The 20,728-nt window shown below is 54.9% G+C and overlaps 5 protein-coding genes across 6 annotated transcripts; 3 read left to right on the top strand and 2 right to left on the bottom strand.

Annotated features, from left to right (window-relative positions):
* Nucleotides 1-224: 224 nt before the first annotated feature.
* Nucleotides 225-3,522, top strand: PV07_01158. 2 transcript variants are annotated; one of them, XM_016387667.1, is made up of 5 exons: nt 225-461; nt 598-800; nt 863-1,140; nt 1,191-2,496; nt 2,551-3,522. In XM_016387667.1, the coding sequence occupies exons 2-5, from the start codon at nt 743-745 to the stop codon at nt 3,150-3,152; spliced, it is 2,244 nt and encodes a 747-aa protein (XP_016254595.1). In that variant the 5' UTR covers nt 225-461; nt 598-742; the 3' UTR covers nt 3,153-3,522. The 2 variants fall into 2 exon arrangements, with proteins under 2 accessions (XP_016254595.1, XP_016254596.1); XM_016387668.1 differs by lacking the exon at nt 225-461 and having other exon boundaries at nt 474-800.
* A 105-nt stretch (nt 3,523-3,627) lies between these two features.
* Nucleotides 3,628-7,652, top strand: PV07_01157 (uncharacterized protein). The gene is made up of 6 exons (XM_016387666.1): nt 3,628-3,902; nt 3,953-4,031; nt 4,090-5,428; nt 5,480-5,690; nt 5,747-6,795; nt 6,889-7,652. Exons 1-6 carry the CDS (start codon nt 3,869-3,871, stop codon nt 7,375-7,377), a joined length of 3,201 nt encoding a protein of 1,066 aa, XP_016254594.1. The 5' UTR covers nt 3,628-3,868; the 3' UTR covers nt 7,378-7,652.
* Nucleotides 7,622-8,901, bottom strand: PV07_01156 (uncharacterized protein). Its single transcript, XM_016387665.1, has 2 exons — nt 8,711-8,901; nt 7,622-8,620 (listed from the first exon to the last, which is right to left on the bottom strand). The coding sequence occupies exons 1-2, from the start codon at nt 8,891-8,893 to the stop codon at nt 7,754-7,756; spliced, it is 1,050 nt and encodes a 349-aa protein (XP_016254593.1). The 5' UTR covers nt 8,894-8,901; the 3' UTR covers nt 7,622-7,753.
* A 131-nt stretch (nt 8,902-9,032) lies between these two features.
* On the bottom strand, nt 9,033-9,965 carry PV07_01155 (uncharacterized protein). Its single transcript, XM_016387664.1, has one exon. The coding sequence runs from the start codon at nt 9,804-9,806 to the stop codon at nt 9,165-9,167; it is 642 nt and encodes a 213-aa protein (XP_016254592.1). The 5' UTR covers nt 9,807-9,965; the 3' UTR covers nt 9,033-9,164.
* A 322-nt stretch (nt 9,966-10,287) lies between these two features.
* PV07_01154 (uncharacterized protein) lies at nt 10,288-15,735 on the top strand. Its single transcript, XM_016387663.1, has one exon. It carries the CDS (start codon nt 10,399-10,401, stop codon nt 15,652-15,654), a length of 5,256 nt encoding a protein of 1,751 aa, XP_016254591.1. The 5' UTR covers nt 10,288-10,398; the 3' UTR covers nt 15,655-15,735.
* The last annotated feature ends 4,993 nt before the right edge of the window (nt 15,736-20,728 follow it).

Genomic DNA, 20,728 nt, shown 5'->3' with positions numbered 1-20,728 from the left:
CACCAAGTAGAGGAGCTCTGAGAACGCAGTCGGTACAACACCTCCCCGCTGGAAGCAGCAATGATACGCTGCGATGGGCCAGTGGCGGGGCAACTTGCGAACATCCCACCTTTTTTCGTCTCGTTGCGCTAGGTTGCCAGTGGTGGTAACCCGTGGTGGTGGCTTCGCTGAGTCGCTGAAATTTCTCCCGCTTGTCCTGGCGCATTTTTCCAAAAGCCCGTCTTGGGTTATTAAGTGAGCATACAGCTGTTATTACTGTACCTGACATCCTTTGGGCCACCGCTTTCATATGCCAGTCCACCAAGGCCTCTGCCATCCTGCCTCCTGCTGTCTCACTTCCTACCTTCTCATCTGTCCAACTGTCGCTCCACCAGATCCGCTTCTTCTCGGTCCTTCCGATTGCGTTTAATAGATCGGAAGCAAGAGATTAAAATCTCGCATTCGACGTAACTGAACAGCATGTGAGTTCCGCCGCCCTTCCTGACCCGCGCCAATGCCTTTTCGCTACCCGTATTAGCTCATCTGTCCCCCCCGGCGAGTCACCCCAACGCAGTGTTCTCTGATAGTAATCTCTATTCTAACATGAATTCGACTCAGATCTTTCATTTCTAGCCATATCTCACGTTTTCGCGGTTCTCGGCAAAGTTTGGCAGACACCACCACTCGTTAATGTAGTCGTTTACCCTCGCTTCCGATCTCTACCGCAAATCACCACGCTTCCGGCCCACGATCTTCCGATAACATGCCCTCCAACCTGTCCGCGATGTTTCTCCCCGGCGACGACGCCAAAGACGACACAGGTACGCGAGAGCTGGTGAAGGAGCAGAAATCATGGTGCAATCGGCTGACTCGGCGACCCTAGATGCCAAAGCGGAGCAAGAACGGCGACAAAACACGGAGAAAAAAGACAATCCAGAGTCAACGCAGGGTGCTGTGCGATTTGCTGCGGAAAATGAAGAAATAGATCCTCTGGACGACTCGAGGCGTCCTTCCCAAGCTGGCGGGGTGAAGAATGAGGAGCTCAGTCCCGAAGCCCACGAACAGATCAGGAATTTGGCCATGTCTCTACAAAAGTCCCGGCTGCAGGAAAACCGCATGGCGAATTTTGCCTACGAACCGGTGTCTATGCCTCCCTCACGGGTATGCGGAACCTTCCATCTTACTGTATCAAGCTGACAAAAAGCTCTCAGGTCCCTTCAAGAGACAGTGAGACGCCTGGTACTCCTCGTGGCTCAATAAGACAAGGCCACGGCTCCATGTCCTCTGCATTTCAATCCCCTCCCTTGACACCGCATGGCTCAAAAGACGGGAAGCAAGAATCTGTTTCTGCAGGACGTGGCCAGCAAGGCCAACACGCGATAACTCCGCAAACATCGCCACCTCCAGACTCACAGGGAAAGGGACTGTCTCAGTCCATATCGCCTTCTCATCCTGTCTCCCCACCTCGGTCCTCCGAACAAGCCCCGGCGAAGTCAGAACAAGGGCATGAGAGACGGATAGCCAAATTTGAGATTGGTCCCTCTGAATCTGCGAGCCCAGCGGACCAGAGTCCCGTTGGGACACCCAAACTTCGACCTTCCTCCCCACAACCGGGTGCTCTACAAAAGCCGCCTGAGCCGCGGCATTTCGGAAGCCTGGGAAGAGGATCCCTAGCCCCAGCTATCGCGGCGGCGGCAGAGCGGATACCACGACAATCAAGTTCTACAGAGCTCTCTGACAAGCGAGGATCAATATTTGGATCGAACAAGAAGGATCCTTATTCCCACGTCACGGATAGTGGTAGCGAGAAGAGCGGCTTAGACGGGAGGAAACATGGATCAATGTCTGAACTAAAACGATTCTTCAGGCTTGGTCACGGCCACAAGAAGCACAATAACCAGCCAGACTCACTGGCATCCACAGTCCCAGCCTCGCGCAAGTCCAGTCAGAGATCGGGAACCAGGACGCCTCCCCACCAAGCTCCACCGTCCAATGTTCCCTTTATGGATGATCACAGCCTTGAGGCGAAGTATGGAAAATTCGGCAAGGTGCTCGGCTCTGGCGCAGGTGGCTCCGTGAGGTTACTCAAGCGAAGCAGCGACGGAGTCACCTTTGCCGTGAAACAATTCCGGGAGAAACATTCCTGGGAGAGCGAGAAGGACTACTCGAAGAAAGTCACGGCAGAGTTCTGTATCGGCTCAACTCTACATCATGGCAATATTATTGAAACCATGGACATCATCCAGGAAAACCATCGATGGTTTGAGGTGATGGAGTATGCCCCCTACGATCTCTTTGCCATCGTGATGACGGGCAAGATGACGAGAGAGGAGATTGCATGTTCTTTCCTTCAAATTGTCAATGGTGTCAGCTATCTGCACAGTATGGGGCTCGCACATCGTGATCTCAAATTGGATAATGTGGTGGTGAGCGAGCACGGCATCATGAAGCTGATCGACTTTGGAAGTGCCACAGTGTTCCGGTATCCTTTTGAGAACGAAATTGTACTCGCTTCAGGTTTGTCATCGCACCCCTGGCATGAAAAGGTACGCTAATATGATGATGTTGCAGGAATTGTTGGATCGGATCCTTATCTCGCCCCGGAGGTGTATGAGGAAAAGAAGTACGACCCGACAGCGACAGATATCTGGTCTTTGGCAATCATCTTCTGCTGCATGTCACTTCGCCGCTTCCCGTGGAAACAGCCACGACTTGTCGACAACTCCTACAAACTGTTCGCTTCTCCGCCTACACCGGGCACGCCTGTCCCAGATTCACACCCCCGGAAATCTTCGCATCTAAGTCCGAGCGAAGATAACGCCTCGCGACAACATGGCGAAGCCAACGGCAGTGCTAATGCGTCACATCATCATCATCACCACTCGGAAAGCGTGGATGAAGGGCGGCCTTCGACATCTGGTGGGGATAAGCAGGAAGTGATCAAAGGCCCATGGCGACTGCTCCGCATTCTTCCGCGGGAAAGCCGCCACATCATTGGCCGCATGCTCAAAATCGACCCAGCCGAACGAGCGACGATGGAAGAAGTGCTTGAGGACGACTGGGTATTGGGCGCAAGAGTCTGCTATCAAGAAGAGAACGGGACTGTTCACCATGCAGAAGGCCACACCCACGTTTTGGAAGCCGGATCCGGCGGACCGCCGCCAGCCAAGTAGTGGACAAGGCTGGGAAATCGGATGACCACCTTTTGAGTCCTGGAGACCTATGATGGAACGGCTATGTCCATGTCGCACGGCAGCACTAATGGGGATCGCATTGTGTAGAATTTGGAAGATTGACATGTCATGGGAGCTTGTTGGGTGATGGGTCGCTTTGTGGTTTCTTTTGGCCCAGGGCCTTGGTTGGAATGCGTGTTGGAGAAAGCCAGAGTTGTTGAAAATGCCATCTGCGAAGGGCCTTGATATTATTTGTAGATACCAGTTTATCACGTTCAACCACAAATCAGACCTTTCGAGGTATGTTATATTGAGGCTGCGAACTCAACCAAGCAGAATCACGCACGAGAGCAACTTCCCTCGTCCTATATCCTACGCTTCGGGTTAATTCCAGCCGGTAAGATTATCTTGAAGAAAGTGGCTGGCTCCGTCCCGCCCCCAGCTTCTCGAACAGGCACTCGCAGGACTAGCTCCTGACTGGCGTACCATCCGCAGTCCACTGCGCCCGCACTTCACAACGGCGCAGGCTAAATACTACCTGATCTGCCGATGCAGCTCTTCCATGCTTCTGCAACCTCCGTAGAGAACATCGGAGGCAAAATCGTGGCCACGGTAGTGTTCTTTTGACTGGATCCTGCAGAGATGGCCGGTTGAGAGAGACCCAATTGTCTTGTCGCAAAGGTTCGAGAATCGAGGGGCTTCCACATCAACCGCATATGGCCAAGAAGAAGCGCCAGAGGATCAGCTATGGTTTGTCATCTTTGCTCTCACTCGGGGTGCGCATGGCTAACGGTGAGCAGTACTGCCTCTGGCAAGTACGCCAGGTGGCCATCGGCTTGGGGTGAACGGGTTAGCATTTGACGAGGATCGCTCAATACTGTGCGCAACCGTCCCCTTCATTTCGATCGCGGCGAACGAATACTGAGCAATAGTCTAGATACACTGGTGGCCGAGATGGAGTGATATGCGCATGGGACCTCGATTTGGAGGCGCAAAGGTTGAATCGACAAGAGGCGGACGCAGCAAAAGACAAGAAAAGCACCGTATCATTCCGCAAGCAGGTGCAGGCGCATACTCATTGGGTCAACGACATTGTCCTCGTAAAAAATAACCTGGGGCTAGTCTCTGCTTCATCCGATGTCACCGTAAAGCTGTGGCGGCCTCACGCACACGAATCGTCCCAAGCGTACACCATCGGCTCTCACAGCGACTATATCAAATGCCTGGCAACGCCCGACCGGACAGCCAACTGGGTTGCCTCCGGAGGCTTAGATCACAGGATTTGCCTCTGGGATCTGAATGGCGGAGGTAAGAACCTCGAAATCAACGTGGGAAAGGTAGAGGATGTGGTCAAGGGATCGGTGTACTGCTTGCGCGCACGGGGATCCCTTCTCGCCAGCGGAGGGCCTGAAAGCGTCGTTCGTCTGTGGGATATCAAGTCCGGCAAAGGCATCACCAAACTTGTCGGACATACGGACAACGTCAGGGACATCTTGATCAGCGACGATGGCGACACACTGCTCACTGCCTCGTCCGACCAGACGATCAAGGTCTGGTCTATTGCAGCTGGACGATGTATTCATACCTTGACCATGCACAACGATAGTGTTTGGTGCATGTACTCGGACGATCCCAATCTGGCTGTCTTCTACTCTGGAGATAAATCTGGTCTGGTGGCCAAGACTGATACTCGACGGGCAATGGAGATTGACGATGGAGTGTCCGTCGCTGTGTGTCAAGAACACGATGGTATTGCTCGGGTACTCCCTGTTGGCGACTCCGTCTGGACAGCAACGTCGAGCTCAAGCGTCAACCGCTGGCTCGACGTCGATACAGAGCTTGAGGTTGAAACACCTCCTGCGTCCCCACGGGAAGAAAGGACCGCAAGCCCAGAGGCAAGGAGTCATTTAAGCCCCGAGCCTCCAGCTCCTACACCCCCTCCGACAACGAACGGTACCACGAACGGCACCACGAATGGCGAAGTCGAACACAAAAAGAAAATTCCTCACAATGCAATTCTACGTGTCTCCAACACAGCCCTCCATCCTGGCAGGAAGCATTTGGGCAGACATCCCAATGTATCGGCGACAAATTTGAGGAAGGCTTCAGAGGCTATGATCACGGATGATTTGAGTCTGGTGGTTCCTATCAGGGGCCAACCCGCTGAGACCATTGAGGGCCAGAATGGACTCATCAAACACGTCATGCTAAATGATAGGAAAAGGATACTCACTTTGGATACTGCCGGCGAGGTAGTATTGTGGGACCTTCTCAAGGCAAGGCACATCTCTCCTGAAGCTGATATCCGCAAACTGACATTGGAACAGTGCATCCCCATCAAATCTTTCGGCCGTCGTCATCTTGACGAAGTCGTGCCGGATGTCAATACAACTGAAAGCGTTGCTAACTGGTGTGGCGTGGACACGAAGACTGGAAAGATTACAGTCATGCTCGAGGAGAACTACTGCTTCGATGCTGAAGTGTATGCGGACGAGCTAGACTTGCCCAGCGATCTTGCCTTCCGCGAGGACCAGAGAAGTAGGTGCATCCCAATTGGAAAGGCTGTGGGGGGGAGCTGACAATCAACTGAACAGTCAATCTCGGCAAATGGGTACTACGCAACTTGTTTTCGAAACTCATTGACGAAGAAGTTGCTCGAGACGAAGCCTATAGACGCACACTGCAAAACCCCGTCAGTGCTCCTCCTACCAGTGGTCTTGTTCGACCTGGTGCACCAACTAGCATCAAACTGCCAGAATCCGTCGGCACAACGCCCATGGTGTCACCTGGGACAGTTGTGACGCCTCGTGCATCGAATGGCTTCTCAATGGTGCCTGCAACTCCTGGATTGGCAATTGGCGCCGCTACACCTGGCTTTGCGCCATTAAACACCACACTTCCTCCTACCGCGGAAGAGGAGCCAGCACAGACCCCCAACGGGGCGCCTTCACGGTCGTCGCGCGCGCAAACCCCGCGTGTGCAAACACCTCATGTGCAGCCAACTCCCTCAGCGACCGAATCTCAGAGTGTCGACTATTTCTCTTCAACCAACACCACGGCGAATAGTCAGTCTGAGGCATCTTCAGAAAGCGAAAAAGTCCCCAAAACACCTGGAGGTGGTCCTGCAACGGCGGAATCCAACGTCCACGGTACGCACTCGACACCAACGTCGCCTACCGAGGAGAGGAAAAAGGGCCTCTTTGGCAAGAAATTCGGCATGGGCATGTCCTTCCCCAAGAAAATGGCGAGTCGCTCGTCTGCAGAAGTGAAGGCGCCTGTTGTATCAACGGAAGAGAGATCTTCTGATACGGCTTCGGTGCGATCTTCAGAGAAAGACATCGAGAAGGTCAACATCGAAGATAATTTTTTCGGTGTCGTTCAGAAGATCCGTCTAGAGTATGATGAGCATCTTGAGTCCAAAACAGATCAACCACTACCGCAAGGGATTACTCCCTCCCTGCCGACAGAGACTCCCGTGCTATACCCACCACCGCACACCACTATCATCATCCAGGAGGATAACCCAGAGAGTGGTGGTCTGGCGGACCAATATAGGGGTGAGATCAGCGACTTGGGAAACCCTGCGGAGGTAGATGCACTTGAAAAGATTGCTCCGATGTGGTTGGGTGACTTATTACTGAGGGTGAGTCCAAATCGTTATCAGGTTTCTATACCTCGCTATCCTTTCTCGTAATTCATTGTAAGGAGGATTGAGCCGCTGACTCTGTACATGCAGAACCAAATCCCTTACAAAGACACGGTCAAGGTGTCGTTCGTCTTGCATCCCTACGAAAACTTGCTCCCGCCGATTGCTTCGCCTGATGGCAATGCTCGGCTCAACGCGAACCGCATGCTCCGCGCGAAGAAAATCATGGCGTACGTCGCTGAGAGGATCGAAGCACCTACAGCTCAACATGCTCAATCTACCGAGACAACGGAGGGACAACAATCCAATGAAATGCAGAATCCGGACATAGCGCCCGCTGAAGTAGAAGAGAATCCAGAGTCTCAGCTCAAGCCAGAGGAGTATCTGGAACTATACTGCCAAAACCAACTGGTCCATCCCAACACAACACTGGCTACGCTACGCGTGCACGTTTGGCGAACGGGTGGCGATGTGGTGCTGTACTATAAGAGCAACGGGAGGAAGAAGTTGAAGTTACCCCATCCTTCACAGGTGCCCACGGATGTCGAGAGTGAGGAGACGACGGGTGTAGTACGGTAGAACAAAGGAATGCGGCAAGAACAGAGGCATGGACTGCTGGGCGTTGTAAAAGCAATCATCCAAAGCGAGTGTTAAGTCGACGTGGACCGGAAGGAAGAAGCACTCGAGGCAGGGGAGTGACTACAAAGCTAGAGGGTGATGCCTTCGTTGTTAGACTTGGGTTGATGGGAGACCATTCGAAACAATAAAATAAGGTGCATGGGATGATACGAGCGCCCGTCAACACTTGCTCTGAAAGAAAGAATAACATTTGCACAAAAATCACATGACGTAGGATACACATTAGCTAGATTTAGAATGCTCTTTCATTTCTGAGCGGAAGGTCGTCCGGTTCCTGTAGACTTGCAATCGATGCAGACCCATGGTGGAAAATCCTTCATGATTCTTCATGACCTAGGAGATTCCAGACATACTGGTATGTTCCTAGAAAGATCGCACCTCCGGTGCTAATCCAGCCCACACGGGGCACAAAGCCACGAAACAAGCCCGGGGCGCCCTCGTCCCTCCATATTTGCTGCAGGACTCTCACGGGACCGGCTCGAGCGGACGAACTGCCGGCCTCCTTCCGAGCGAGCATGATGCGGGTCTTCAGCACGTCCAGCGGTGTTGTGAACCCGGCGGCGATACCTCCGGCGATGCTGCCGAAGATTGCGCTCTCGGAGGCCGTGACCAGTCCTTCATGGCGGCCGGTTAGTCTGTGCTGTCGATCTGAGTAGGAGGCCTTGAAGTATTCCCACAGGCTGAACTGGGTGATTGTGAAGGGTATCTCGCGCATAATAGTCACTCCGCCTCCTCTGTACAGCTCCCGGACCATGGTCGTGAAGCCATCGGTCTTTCTCAGGCCCAGGATGTCCTGCAACGCGAGCAACGCCGAGCCACCAAAGAGTCCTGCTTGAGCTCGCTGCTTGACGACCTCGGTGGGCACGCGGATGGCGCAAGCCGCGATCTCCCCGAGCGACGAAGCCAGCATGTGCGCGGACGCCTGTTGTGAGGACGACTGCTTCGGATCGATCAGCGATCTCTTGACGCCATCGTAGACGACGAAGAAGGACGCAGCCGACGGCATGGATCCCAGCAACGCCGAGGGGAGCCCGGCGTACATGCTCCGCAGCGTACCCTGGACGGTATGGCGCGGGAGGATGGACGCATGGTTGCTCCTCGTCAGGTTCGACTGTAGCCGCGTCTTGACCGTGTCGAGGGGGTACAGGGAGAAGTCGACCGTGAGGCCGGCGAGGGCGCCCGCCTATTTGTCATGACCGTCTCGTCAGAAAATCATGGCTCGGTCGAAACATGTGGAGGAGGAGACAAGGAGGAAGAGCAGGGAGGTACGGACGATGAGGGACCGAGTCCAGGGTGAGTTCACGAGTAGTTCTCCCTCTCGGGGAGCTTCTTGCAGGGTCACATCCTGCTCGATCATCCCTGGAGGTGCCGGTGCCTGAGATAGGCAGAAAGCGGCCGGTTCAAGGTTTGAGGAGCGTTGGGTTCCAGGTCGGTGCTGTGCAGAGGCATCAGTCATTGAGACAAGTTTGGTGTCTTGGAGTTGGAGACAATTTTCAAATGACAGTGGTCTGTCTGTCAGCGTCCGAACTGGGCAACATGTCGTGCTTTGTTGAGATGCTACCGACTGCATTATTGTTTTCTCTACTCGTATAGTTCATACTTATTCGACATTATATACGTCTGCCATTCTCGTTTCAGATCCGAGACCACACGGCAAGCTTGATAGAGTTTGAGCTCGGTCAGAAATGAAATCGTCGGGGTTGACTACTAGGACAACTGCGGTGCGATTAATCTTCCACAGCTCGAGACACATCACCCGTCTGGTGTCTGATCATAAACCCGCCGTCTCCCTTTCTGAGCAGAGTCTTGATCCACTCAACACCAAAGTCCCACCAGCCATGCCGATCTGGCTTCGCCAATTCGACAGATTCCGGATCGAGGCTGCCGACTGTAACATCGACAAATGCCTGTGGGGTATCCAGGTGTTTGTGGCTCAGATATGTGAGGTTTGTACCACACCGTGAACAGAACACCCTCGTGGCTCGATCAGTGCAGGAGAAGCGCGATACGTAGGTTGAGGGCAGGTTCTCGGTCCCCTGGAGGGGCCCGACGGCTTCACGCGTAGACAAATGAAGCGTTTGCCCATTGCCCGCAGCTTCTTTCGATTGCAGGTCCCATTCCACCCAGTTGATCGGGACTATAAGCCAACATTGAACCAGACAGCCAGCTTGGCGACGGCAATTGCCGCAATGGTCGATGTCAACCAAGGGCAGTTTTGTCTGGACCGTTTCGGTGGACGAGATAGGAGTCTCAAGTGCGCCGGGGACTGGAGGACGCTCGCCCCAAGCTGGGACTTTGACAGTGTATCGGATGGCTTTGCAATAGCAGCCACCTGTGAGATTGATGGCCTCTTTGGGAAGATACGACATCTTGTGACAGAATGTCGGAGGGAAGGACTGGGACAGATGGACACTTGCTGGCTGACTGTGATATGTAGGGTGCTCTGACGGCCAACTTCAACAATGGACAGAGCAGGTATCGACTTGCCTTTGGGTCCTTTGGGACACGTGGTCGGAATAGCCTAGCTATCTGGCTGTAAGAAATGGTAGAACAGAGCCAGAGTAGTGAAAAGGCGGGGATGGTGTTGGCGATAACTCGTAGCTGGGCGGTTGCCTGGCAACAAGGCCGTGTGTGGTTGTGGGGCCCACAAAAATATCGGAGCACGGAACAAATGTATCGGAAGACACATTCGCACCGCGTCGCGAGCCCAAGTCCTTAGACACCAGCCACTTACTGTGTGTCCCGCATGCTGTATGATACTTTGGGCAGTCCAATACCCTCTTCGCTATGGTTCCAATCTACATTGTTTTCCTGTATGCGATACCCAGGTCGCCTGCCTGAGCATTGACCCGTCGTGCCCTTACACGCGATCCTCCCCATTGATAACGCCCGCTCTCGCACCTCCATCCGCATTTCATTCAACCATTACCTCCAATTCCCCAATATCACGACGCATCCACGATGGAGCCGTGGCTCGACTCGCTGTCAGAAGACTGGAAGTCTGAACACCGCTCATCCTCTCCTGCGCCTTCGGTCTCAAGCAATCGTCAGCAAGGTAGTGTCGCATTGGGCCGCTCTCAAAGCCGCATTCCGCATCTCGCCAACAACATCCGCAAAGATTCGTCCAACGGAAGCTTTCTAAGACATAGATCAAGTCGTGGACAGGCTCGCCAGAGCAGCAAATCCATCCTACGCGAACGCAGCGCCTCCAGTCTCAACCTGCCTACTGCCTCAGGTTCACAGAAATACTCCAGCTTGCCGCGCCGAACATCGAGTGTTTTCTCGGAGTCCCAGAACTCGGTACAACATCACTCCATTCACGAGAAGACTTCCCCAGCGGAAACGCCGGAATGGAAGAGACGGCTTGTCGCAGGGGAAGACATCAATAGCGACGGCTTCGACCTCTTCTCGCCATCAAAACTAGAGGGCGTTTTCAAACAGCCAAATTCGTCCCAGTTGCAAAGTGATAGAGTCGAACAGCCCGAGACTGGCTCTCTCCGGAAGCCTTTCAGCCTTCCTGCAACGAACCCTTTCCCCGATCAATACTCCAGCTATCGGATCAACAAGAGTCGGCTGAACCTCGAGATTTTGGAAGAAGTCAATGAGGAGGAAGAGGTGGAGCAACAAAACTTATCAGCAGTGTCCTCGGAGCTTGTCAGGACTGGATCTCTCCGAGGCCTAGTGAGAGAGCGAGTACAGTCTCTCGAGCGTGTTGGGAAAAGCCAGTCGACTCCATCGTCGCCGAGAGGCTATAACGCGCAAGATCCACGATGGAGAACCATCAGCGGTCAAGAAGAATTGCGAAACGAATTCATCTCTCCGGTCACGGTGTCGAAACAAAACTCGATCCGTGACACTGTGCTGCGGGCAGATATCGATATACAAGCATTGAAAACCAAGCTGCAAAGTGCTGCTTCAGAGGAGGAAGATCGTCCAGGCTCAAGCCTCAGCGACAGTCGGATCAGCTATATGAAAGGAAAGGATCCGGAAGAACAAGCCAAGGACGAACCCCTACCTGATCTGACCTCTCAATCTCTACCTGATGACTTGTCCATGGGTACACAGGACTTCATAACGCATGGTGGCTTCATAAATTCACGGCGTGGCGGCCGCTCGAATGAAACCTCGTTCCTCCGCAAGAGCCTCAGTCTAAGCCAAGAGCCTTCACAACTCGAACCAAACTCGCGAGCCGACATGCAGTTTTACAGCTCGCCTCCTTCAAATCCCCGGCTCCTCGACAATAGTATAGATCAAAGCAGGCTCAGCGCAAGTGCCCCTACAACACCTCAAGATACTAGTGTCGTCCACCATACAGACACTCATCTCCGGCCGGCCTCTTCTGGAAGCCCGTTAAAGTTGTTCGGAAATAGAGACACGTATACAAACAATAAGTTGATGCGGATTTTGAGCCACTTCGAGGAACCTGATGATTCTTGCGAGAAACTGGCCGGCCCTGAGTTAGCAGAGCAAGTACAAGAGACCGAGTTCCGCATGAGCCAATTCGGACAAGGTGAGCTCGATGGGTTCGGCTTTGAGCAAAACGTCCGCAGGCCTTCACCCATCGAGCCAGCAGTAGTCGACCCAGAAGATAGAATCTTCAAACCTGTCATGTCCCAGACATCGAATATTTCTGAGTCGACGCTCAACTCTGCAGCAACAAATGGAGCGCTCGAACCGGTTCAAGGGAGCGCAGAGCGGGAAGAGGTGATCAACCACGCTGAGAATGATAGAACAACCAAACGACGCAAGACATTTATCAATCATCAAATGTCTCCGTTGGACCATGAGGTTGAAGTCAAGGTCGCTGAGCTCGGAGAAGCTACGACATATGCTGGGAAGAAGAGAAAGGATGCCCGGCCTGGCGATGAAGGAATCGAGGCGGATCCAGAAGTTCTTGCTGCGCGAGATCTTCTAAGACCAAAATCGGCGAGAAGATCTTCTTCTGTCAGTCGCGCCACGGTAGTACCAGGCGGCGAAGTTGCTGACCAAGACCTGACCCCCCAAGCGGGCAACGAAGACCTGACAGAAGCTCTGGCCGCAGAGTTAGCCACATTCGCACAAGAGGCGGCTCAAGTGAACAATGATTCACGTAAACCATCGCTCGCCACGAAGGACTACATGGAGGAAGCCAACAAGGTCATGCAGTTCATTCGGTCTCGAGGAAAACCGAAGCCTGTTGCTGCTCTGCCCAACATTACAGAGCCGACTGAGGTATCAGAGTTGAATCCGGACGCTATTTTGGACCTGGATATCGACGCGGACTCTACGAAGGATGATTTCTCTCGCCCGCCATCTCGAGAACATGTCCCACGGCCTGCCCAGGACCGTCGTCACGCACGCCATGACTCTAGAACAGCGAGCTATTTGCGCAAATATCGTGACGAAGACGATATGGACGCTCTGGGTAGCACCTCGGTATTTGGCACCCTCGCACCAGCAAATGAAGCGGTTAATTTGGAAGGAGCCGAAGCCGCTGCTCCAGAGGAGTTGCAGGAGAGCAACCCTCCTAACATGCGTATTCTGAATGCAGCGGAAACCATGAGAAAACGCAAATATTCAAGTTCCACGGTTGAGGGCCAGCAGGATTTGACACAGGAACGTCTAGCGCACGCTCAACAATCCTATCACAGCTCTACTCAACAGTCTTTCCCGACACGCTCGTCCGCGTCTGGGCAGAAAGGTGTCATTTCTTCTGGCACCGTATCGATTCCCGACCGTGTGGGCGCGATGACGTTCGATCATGACAAGAAGGTATGGTTGAAGAAGCTATCTACAAACGACGGGTCGAAACGGGTGGCCCGAGAAGATCGACAAACCATGACCGAAGATGACCCCTTTGAAGATATCCCTGATTTGAGCATTGACGAGCAACGAGAGTTGCAGGCTGATACGCGGCATGTCAAAACTGCCGTGGACCAGAATGAAGCTATATTCGGTGACAACGTACACGATACTCGAGACGACATTCAACCCTGCCCACCACCCCTTCCTCCCAGGGCTGCCGCTCCCACCAATGAGCAACCTCACCACAGACCGGCAGCCGAGGAGGATATCGAGGAAGTAGACCAAAGCTCTCTCCGCTCCAAGACTTCAGCGCACGAAGCAAAGCTCCATAATGGAATCCCTTCCAAGCCTCCAACCCAGCTCAAAGAAGATCGAAAGCAAGCTCGAGCAGTGACTATTGCCTTTTCGTCCCCAATTGTCTCGGCGGTGAACTACGCAAATCTTTCTGAAGACGACTTCGACGACCTGCCGCGGGAAGAAGACCTTCCCCTTGATGATTCCGCAATTGAGCTTGACGTTGAGCACGGTGAGCAAGACTTGCCTCCAACAGTTGTCCTGCCTCTGTCCACAGACTCTTTCAAAAGGACTAGTCAAGTGCGATTGCTCAGTCATGAACGGGCAGTCACCTTCCAGCCTCGGACGATATCGCCAATTGTAGAAGACGACGAGGAACTTTTCCAGCCTCGGATGAGCCTTGTCCACGTGAAGCACTCTGACATGGTGACTCCCGCGCCACCAAAGACCATCGCCAAACTTCAAAAGACGGGCAACAAAGCGTCAAGCATTCTTTGCTTGACTCCGCTGTCTGACTTTTCCCTTCATCAAGTCGATAAAGCTAGGGATCCTGACCAGAGCTACGTTGATGAAAGAAAACATCCGAACGCGCTACGGCAAGCTCATGGGTCGCTAGCGTTGGTTGTGGATGAGCTTATCAAGGCCATAACGGATGCGGCGCCAGACGAACTATTCTGGGACCATCTTCGCCAACTGACGCTTGCTCCTGGCAGTGTGTCCTCGGTTCACGCCCTGAAAGACTACTGTCCAAGCTTGGAAGAGCTGAATATGTCCGGCAACAAAATCTCCCAGCTAGGTGGTTTGCCACCAACCTTACGGATGCTTGATATCCAGCAGAACTTGGTTAATGACCTAACTTCGTGGAGTCATCTCCGTAATCTTCAATACCTCGATGTTTCTGGGAACCGGTTGGAAAGCTTGGAAGGCTTCAGTTCTCTGGTCCATCTGCGGAGTCTGAATGCCAACAACAATCAGATCTCAAACATTGACGGAGTGCTGGATCTGGACGGCCTTCTTGAACTCACACTCAGCGACAATGACTTGACAAGAGTTGATTTTGAAGGTTGTGATCTGAAACGACTCAAGAGATTAGATCTCAGCCACAACGGATTGGAGGCCGTAAGGAATATCCACTGCCTTCCTGCCCTCGAAGACCTTGATATCTCCCACAATGCTCTGCAGAATTTCCCGACATGCCATAATACCTCCATTCCAATACGGAAACTGCGGATTACCCACAACGAATTGGAGTTGTTTGCTCTGAAACATATGCGAGATCTTCGACATCTGGATCTTGACAATAACAAGATCAAGGACATTCAGGGCCTGCAGTCGGCATATCACCTGGAGTTTTTGTCTCTCAGGGAACAGAGAGAACAGTCGGACATTGTTGACCTAGTTCTATCCACACCAAACGAATGCCGACAAATCCGTCTATCATCAAACTTGGTGGTGAACGGGACATTGAAACTACCACCATCGCCTCAGAACAACCTTCGTGAACTGGAGATTGCTGCTTGTGGCATTTCAGAGCTTCCTGAACGGTTCGGGCTGTTCTTTCCTAACTGCCGGCACTTGAACGCGAATTTCAATGCCATCAAGGAGGTGGACCCATTACGAAAGATGGTGCACCTGAATACGCTACTACTGGCCAAGAACCGCGTCAAAAGGCTGAGAAGAACTTGCCTGGTCATGTCTAGGCTTCCGTCGCTGAAGCAGATTGACCTGCGTGAAAATCCGTTGACTGTGGGATTCTATAGTCCCGCATCGGCTCAAGTAGCCCATGCGAACTTGGCACGATACTGGCTGCCGGATGGGTCTGAGGCAGAAGACGCTGCCTGGATGAAAGTGCTTGATGAAGTGACGGGTCTAAAAAGACGTATGATCGAGCTGATGCTAGCGGAGCACTGCAAGGATCTGCTTCAACTTGACGGACTGTGCTTTTCCCGTGAGCGGCTGCGGTCGAAGGATGAGACATGGAATAAACTGACGGGCCAGGGAGTGCTTGTGAAGCCGACCACTATACCTATGGAAGAAGCCGATGCTGCACATGGCCATGGACAGGGTATGGATGATGCTGGGTTGGTTGCCCAGACTGAAGTATCCATAGCCAATGACGGGGATGTATTTAATGGTTGAATGAATGTACAACAGCCTTCTGGGGGATGATAGGGTGGGGTTTCAAAAGTTGCTTATTTGGAAATTGCGCGGGCATCGAGCACGTGCTGGTGCTGTTGGATCGTGTTCGAACAGCATGCGACACGCACGGCTTTGTGTTATTATGTACAAGTGCATGAATGATGAATCATTACTGAACACTCATGGACTTGGGATGAGATGAAGCTTTGACCAGTTCAAGGGCCTGTGTGCATTCCCGGCGGAACCCCGGCCACCTCCTGGATCTTGTCAGCCTCGTCAGCCTTGTCTCGACTGCCGTGCCAGCCTCGTCCAACTTTGGCCGGCATTCCTTGAAGGTGGTGTCTAGACGACGCACAGACTCGCCGCCAGCCTTGCGTATTCAATATGCACCTCCCAGCCCTGGAGGCAGAGAATGTGAGTTGTTGAACATGCTCTTCCCTGAAGTACATATAGCATTATGCTGGCACAATGCGCAACACCTGCCCTTCTCTGCGAGATCAATCTCTGTATTCCCACGACTCTATTTCGCACCGGGCCGTCCACATTCCCCCATGATAACCCATCAAAACATGATCTATTCTTTCTGCATCGCTGTCCTCTTCTCCACGTGTGTCTATGCGTCGCCGATTGCGCTCCCACAGGCTGTGACGGCGGTCATCTCTCCCTCACAACCACCGCCGCCAGGGTGCACAGGCACATTTCCCGGCGTGTTTGGGATCGCATTGATGAACGTCTCTTTGCCTGTTGCTGCCTCTGTGTCAGACTCCAGTGCTACTGCTGCTGGCAGACTGCGCGGGAGACACGAAGCGCCAGCCCCGATCTTGACGATGGGCTCCGTCTCGCAGATCGGGGACGGCCAGGTCCAGGGAGGCATGCACACCGCGGCCATCACCGTGGCGACGCCCGTGGCGCCCGTGTCTCAGATCGTCGACGGCCAGATCCAGGGTCCAGTGGTGACTGTCGTGCCTGACATTGCCACCGTGGTCTCGACGCCGGCGTCCTCGGTGGCGCCGACTTCGAATGTTCCTGTCCCCTTTCCCCCACAGGGATCCAACCCTTCTGCGACCCCGAGCAAGCCACCGACGGTGTTGGAGCAAGCATGCGGGATCTCAGCGCGACCGAACCCCAGCCCAGCCGTGCCACTGCCGTCGTCGCCTTCCTTGCAGACCAGTATACCCACGCAGGCCTCACCCATCTCGGCCTCTCTCACCGCCACCACCACCGTCTCCCCAGCCGCGACCCCGTCGCCGCCGCCAAGGCTATCCTTGGTATCGTGCCTCACGAACTCGACTCTCCGCCTGCACCTGGCCGACCACGACCTGACCGACGCCTTCAACCGGACCGGCTACATCGCCTCGAACTACCAATTCCAGTTCGACGGGCCCCCGCAGTCCGGCGCCATCTGGACGAGCGGGTGGAGCATCTGTCCCGTCGTCGTCGACACCACCACCACCACCACCCCGAGCTCCACGGCCGTTCAGGGACTCGGAGACGGTGACGATGCTGACGGCGGTATCCGGACACTGGCGCTCGGGGGCAGCACCACGTTCTGGCAGTGTCTGAGCGGCGACTTCTACAACCTCTACACGGAGAACTGGGCCGCGCAGTGCAGTCCCGTGGAACTGAGGATTGTGAGTTTGGTGGACTGCGGTCAATGAGAGAGAAGAGGGGATGGCACTGGGGCATGGATTGTGAGAGCGGGAGAGGGGGGACGTGGCTTGGACTCACTAGTATATCTCTTGGTAATAGGGCAAGAAGGGAGGGGTTGGGATAGAACTGGGAGGGTTATTTACGAAATTACTAGACTAATGATATTACGATCACTTTGAATCCGATATTATTTCCTCTATGTGTGTGTGCGTGTAACTTAATCCCCACTCCCTCCCCTTCCTTCTTCACTCCAGAACGTCGCGCACGCCCCACAGATCCTTGAGGTCGTTCTTGTTCCACTCCCAGTCGACCTGTTTGAACTTCTCCTCGAGCGCGGCGCGGTTCCGGGCGAGCTTGCCCTTGAGGTCGGCCCAGTCGACCTTGACGAGGGCGCCGGCGCGCTTGACGACCTCGCCGTTGACCAGGACGGTGTCGACGTCGGCGGGCGCGGCGTGGGTGACCAGGGCGGCGGAGAAGTCGACGCAGCCGACCATGGAGGGCGCGTCGGTGCGCACGAGCACGACGTCCGCGCACTTGCCGACCTCGAGGCTGCCGACGCGGTCGTCCATGTGGATGGCCGCCGCGCCGCCCAGTGTCGCCATCCACAGCACGGCGTCGGTGTGTGCGGGCACCACGTCCGGCAGCTTGCCGCGCGCGTGGAAGGCGGCGTTGGCGCGCATGCGCTCCTGCTGCAGCGCCAGGCGCATCGTGAAGAACAGGTCGCCCGAGCAGATGGCCGGCGAGTCGACGCCCAGCCCGATGCGGCCGCAGCCCGGGGCGCTGTAGAAGGTGAACGCGGACGGGATGCCGTGCGACATGGCCATCTCGGACTCGGGCGTGCACACGATGCCGACCTGCTGCTCACGCACGAAGGCGATGTCCGCCGCCGACGGCTCGCAGGTGTGCGACAGGGTCAGCTGCGGCGGCACCGGCATGGCCTTGTCGCGCAGGAACGCCAGCGAGGGGAGGTTGTAGCGCGGGACGTCGTGGCACGTCACGGGGATGTCGTGGTCGCGGGCAAAGGCCAGGATGTCGCGCGCCTCGGCCTCGGGGATCCAGTGCATCGTGTCGAAGCCCAGCCCCAGCGTCACCCGGCCGTCGTTGCCCGGCCCGCCCAGCGGCCGCTGCGCCCAGAGCGTCTTGAACAGCTCGATCTGCCGCGCGTGGTGCACCGCCATGTCCGGCAGCGTCATCGGGTTGAGCGACGTCGGGATCGCAAACGGCGACGCGCAGTACACGCTCCGGATCCCGGACTCGAGCGTGGCCTGGATGCAGCGGCGTGCGTGGTCCGGCGTCGTCACCACGTGCGAGTGGTCCATGACGGTCGTCACGCCGCAGAAGAGCGCCTCGCTCGCCCCCGACAGCTGCGAGAGGTACATGTCCTCGGGCCCCAGGAACGTCATCCGCCCCTGCAGCAGGTGGGCGCAGTACTCGAGCAGGGTGTGGTTGCTGACCGTGGACCGCAGCTGGGACTGGAAGACGTGCCGGTGCCCGTCGATGAAGCCGGGCGTCACGATGCAGCCGGTGGCATCGATGACCTCGATCGACGCATCGTCCGGGTTTGGCTGGAGGTTCGGACCGATCTCCGTAATGACAGGGCCTTCGACCAGGATGTCCAGCTGAGGGAACGACGACTTCCGCTCCTTGTCCCAGGTCAGGACTCGGCCATTCTTGATCAGATATCCCGGCATCTTGTGCACAATGGTCCCCCAAAGAGAGATAAAGAAGAGGTTCAGCTGGTGATAGAGCAGGAATCAAATGGACCAGAACAACCGGCCCTTCTTCAGAGGACATCATCCGTGCTCTGATGTGGCCTCGGGCCTCTTAAATGGGATCCAGAAGCCTCCATCCCTCCTTCTTTGACCTCAGGAGGCATGCCCCTCCCCACCACATCCATAGCCAGAGAATCCCTCTACCAAACGGTCCAGCTCGGTCATTTCAAGGCGATGACTTCGGTATGCCGGGCCAGCCGCAGGCGGAGCAACAGCCGTCCCAGAAGATGGCCCGGGAATACCACCGACGGACCGAGCAAGAAAATGGAGAGTCGATACCAGGGCATTACAATCGACCAGCAGCCCCCAAGACCGACGTATGGCTTGGCCGCGAAGCTAGCTTGTCTTTGATATAGTATGGTATTACTCTGTCCTCCCCGCCCTTCCCCTTCTTGCCATTGCGTGGGGTGGGGGCGCTCGTCTTGCCTGTTGCGGTGTTTCCTGGACTGCAGGCCCACGATGGTATTGGCATGCTGGTAACGAGATGGTTGGTCATGGGAGATGCTTCTTGTGAGGGCCCTACGCACTGGGGCTAGACTCTTCCTGAAACGGATAGACATGTCCACGCCAAAAGTACAACTGCAATCTTCATCATAGCTACGGTGGTGGGTGAGCATACCGTGCCTATCGACCGTAACCCAAGCGTCGACTCGACTCGCTCTCAACCAGCCTTTGTCACGATCGCGCCGCGTGTCGTATCCACCAGAGCGTCGACCAGCGTCCAGCAAATTTGTCATCAACACGCGCACCATTTCCGCCTCGTGTCGCGTGTCGTGCATTGGCGGGTTACTCTGGAGAATACAGGGCGGAAGCACGACTTTGATTGGCAAGAAGACACAGATGTACGGCCGATAGAGCAACTTCCACCGGAGGAATGGGACGTGTTGCAGTCCGGGAAAGGGCTGATCGTGATACTGTCTACACGCAGATCCCACTGCTCGGGGCGGACTTTGACAGGGCATGCTCCGGCGACTTTGAGAAACACTGGGATTCTCTCTCCGTGTGCGTATATCTGCTGAAGCACCATGGTCGTGGATGTAACCCCATGGGGACTCCGGTTGGAGAACAGACTCGAGGTGAAAATCGGTCCGAAGGCAGATCCGCCGAGGCTGTACCAGAAAAGGGGGGAGAATGGGAAGTATTAATTAGACCGAGCATCTCGCATTCCACAATTCTCCATCCTACAAAGGACCATGTCGGCAATTGATGCTCCTGGCTTGGCCAGACATGGCCTCCTTCGAGGCAGGGGCGCAGAGAAGCCATTGAGCTTAAATACTACAGCAGCACAGCCGTCTGTGTCGTCTCAGACTACGCACCTCGTCAAAAGTCCCTTTTGCCCAACATGCTCGTCCTCATCATCGGAATCACAGGGAACGTGGGCTCCAAGCTGATCAGTCCCCTCAAAGAGCACGGAGCTCAAGTGCGCGGACTGGCGAGGAACAAATCCAAACTCGCGCCGGAGAAGGTGCAGGCCTTGGAGAGCTTCCACGAAATGGAAGCGTGGTACGATGTCCCAGCCATCAAGAAGGCATTGACCGGCGTCGACGCTGTCATTTGCGCATATGGACCCGTGCCAGAGCTGGTGTTGGATGCCCAGCTGCTGCTGGTAAGATTGATGGAAGAGCAAGGCATAACGGTAAGCCCATGTCCAG

Source organism: Cladophialophora immunda (assembly GCF_000835495.1).
Source record: "Cladophialophora immunda strain CBS 83496 unplaced genomic scaffold supercont1.1, whole genome shotgun sequence".
NCBI lineage: Eukaryota > Fungi > Ascomycota > Eurotiomycetes > Chaetothyriales > Herpotrichiellaceae > Cladophialophora > Cladophialophora immunda.
Note: the sequence above shows the minus strand (reverse complement) of the source record. Positions and strands in the feature narration are given on the sequence as shown.

Bases quoted from the DNA above. Each gene is read 5' to 3' on its own strand.
- PV07_01157 (XM_016387666.1), top strand. From the start codon at position 3,869: ATGGCCAAGAAGAAGCGCCAGAGGATCAGCTATG. The intron at 5,429-5,479 runs GCAAGGCACATC...ACATTGGAACAG, and splicing joins TATTGTGGGACCTTCTCAAG to TGCATCCCCATCAAATCTTT. The intron at 5,691-5,746 runs GTAGGTGCATCC...TCAACTGAACAG, and splicing joins CTTCCGCGAGGACCAGAGAA to TCAATCTCGGCAAATGGGTA.
- PV07_01155 (XM_016387664.1), bottom strand. From the start codon at position 9,806: ATGTCGTATCTTCCCAAAGAGGCCATCAATCTCACAGGTGGCTGCTAT.
- PV07_01156 (XM_016387665.1), bottom strand. From the start codon at position 8,893: ATGACTGATGCCTCTGCACAGCACCGACCTGGAACCCAACGCTCCTCA. The intron at 8,621-8,710 runs GTCCGTACCTCC...CATGACAAATAG, and splicing joins CCTGGACTCGGTCCCTCATC to GCGGGCGCCCTCGCCGGCCT.
- PV07_01158 (XM_016387667.1), top strand. From the start codon at position 743: ATGCCCTCCAACCTGTCCGCGATGTTTCTCCCCGGCGACGACGCCAAA. The intron at 801-862 runs GTACGCGAGAGC...CGGCGACCCTAG, and splicing joins CGACGCCAAAGACGACACAG to ATGCCAAAGCGGAGCAAGAA. The intron at 1,141-1,190 runs GTATGCGGAACC...AAAAGCTCTCAG, and splicing joins TGTCTATGCCTCCCTCACGG to GTCCCTTCAAGAGACAGTGA.
- PV07_01154 (XM_016387663.1), top strand. From the start codon at position 10,399: ATGGAGCCGTGGCTCGACTCGCTGTCAGAAGACTGGAAGTCTGAACAC.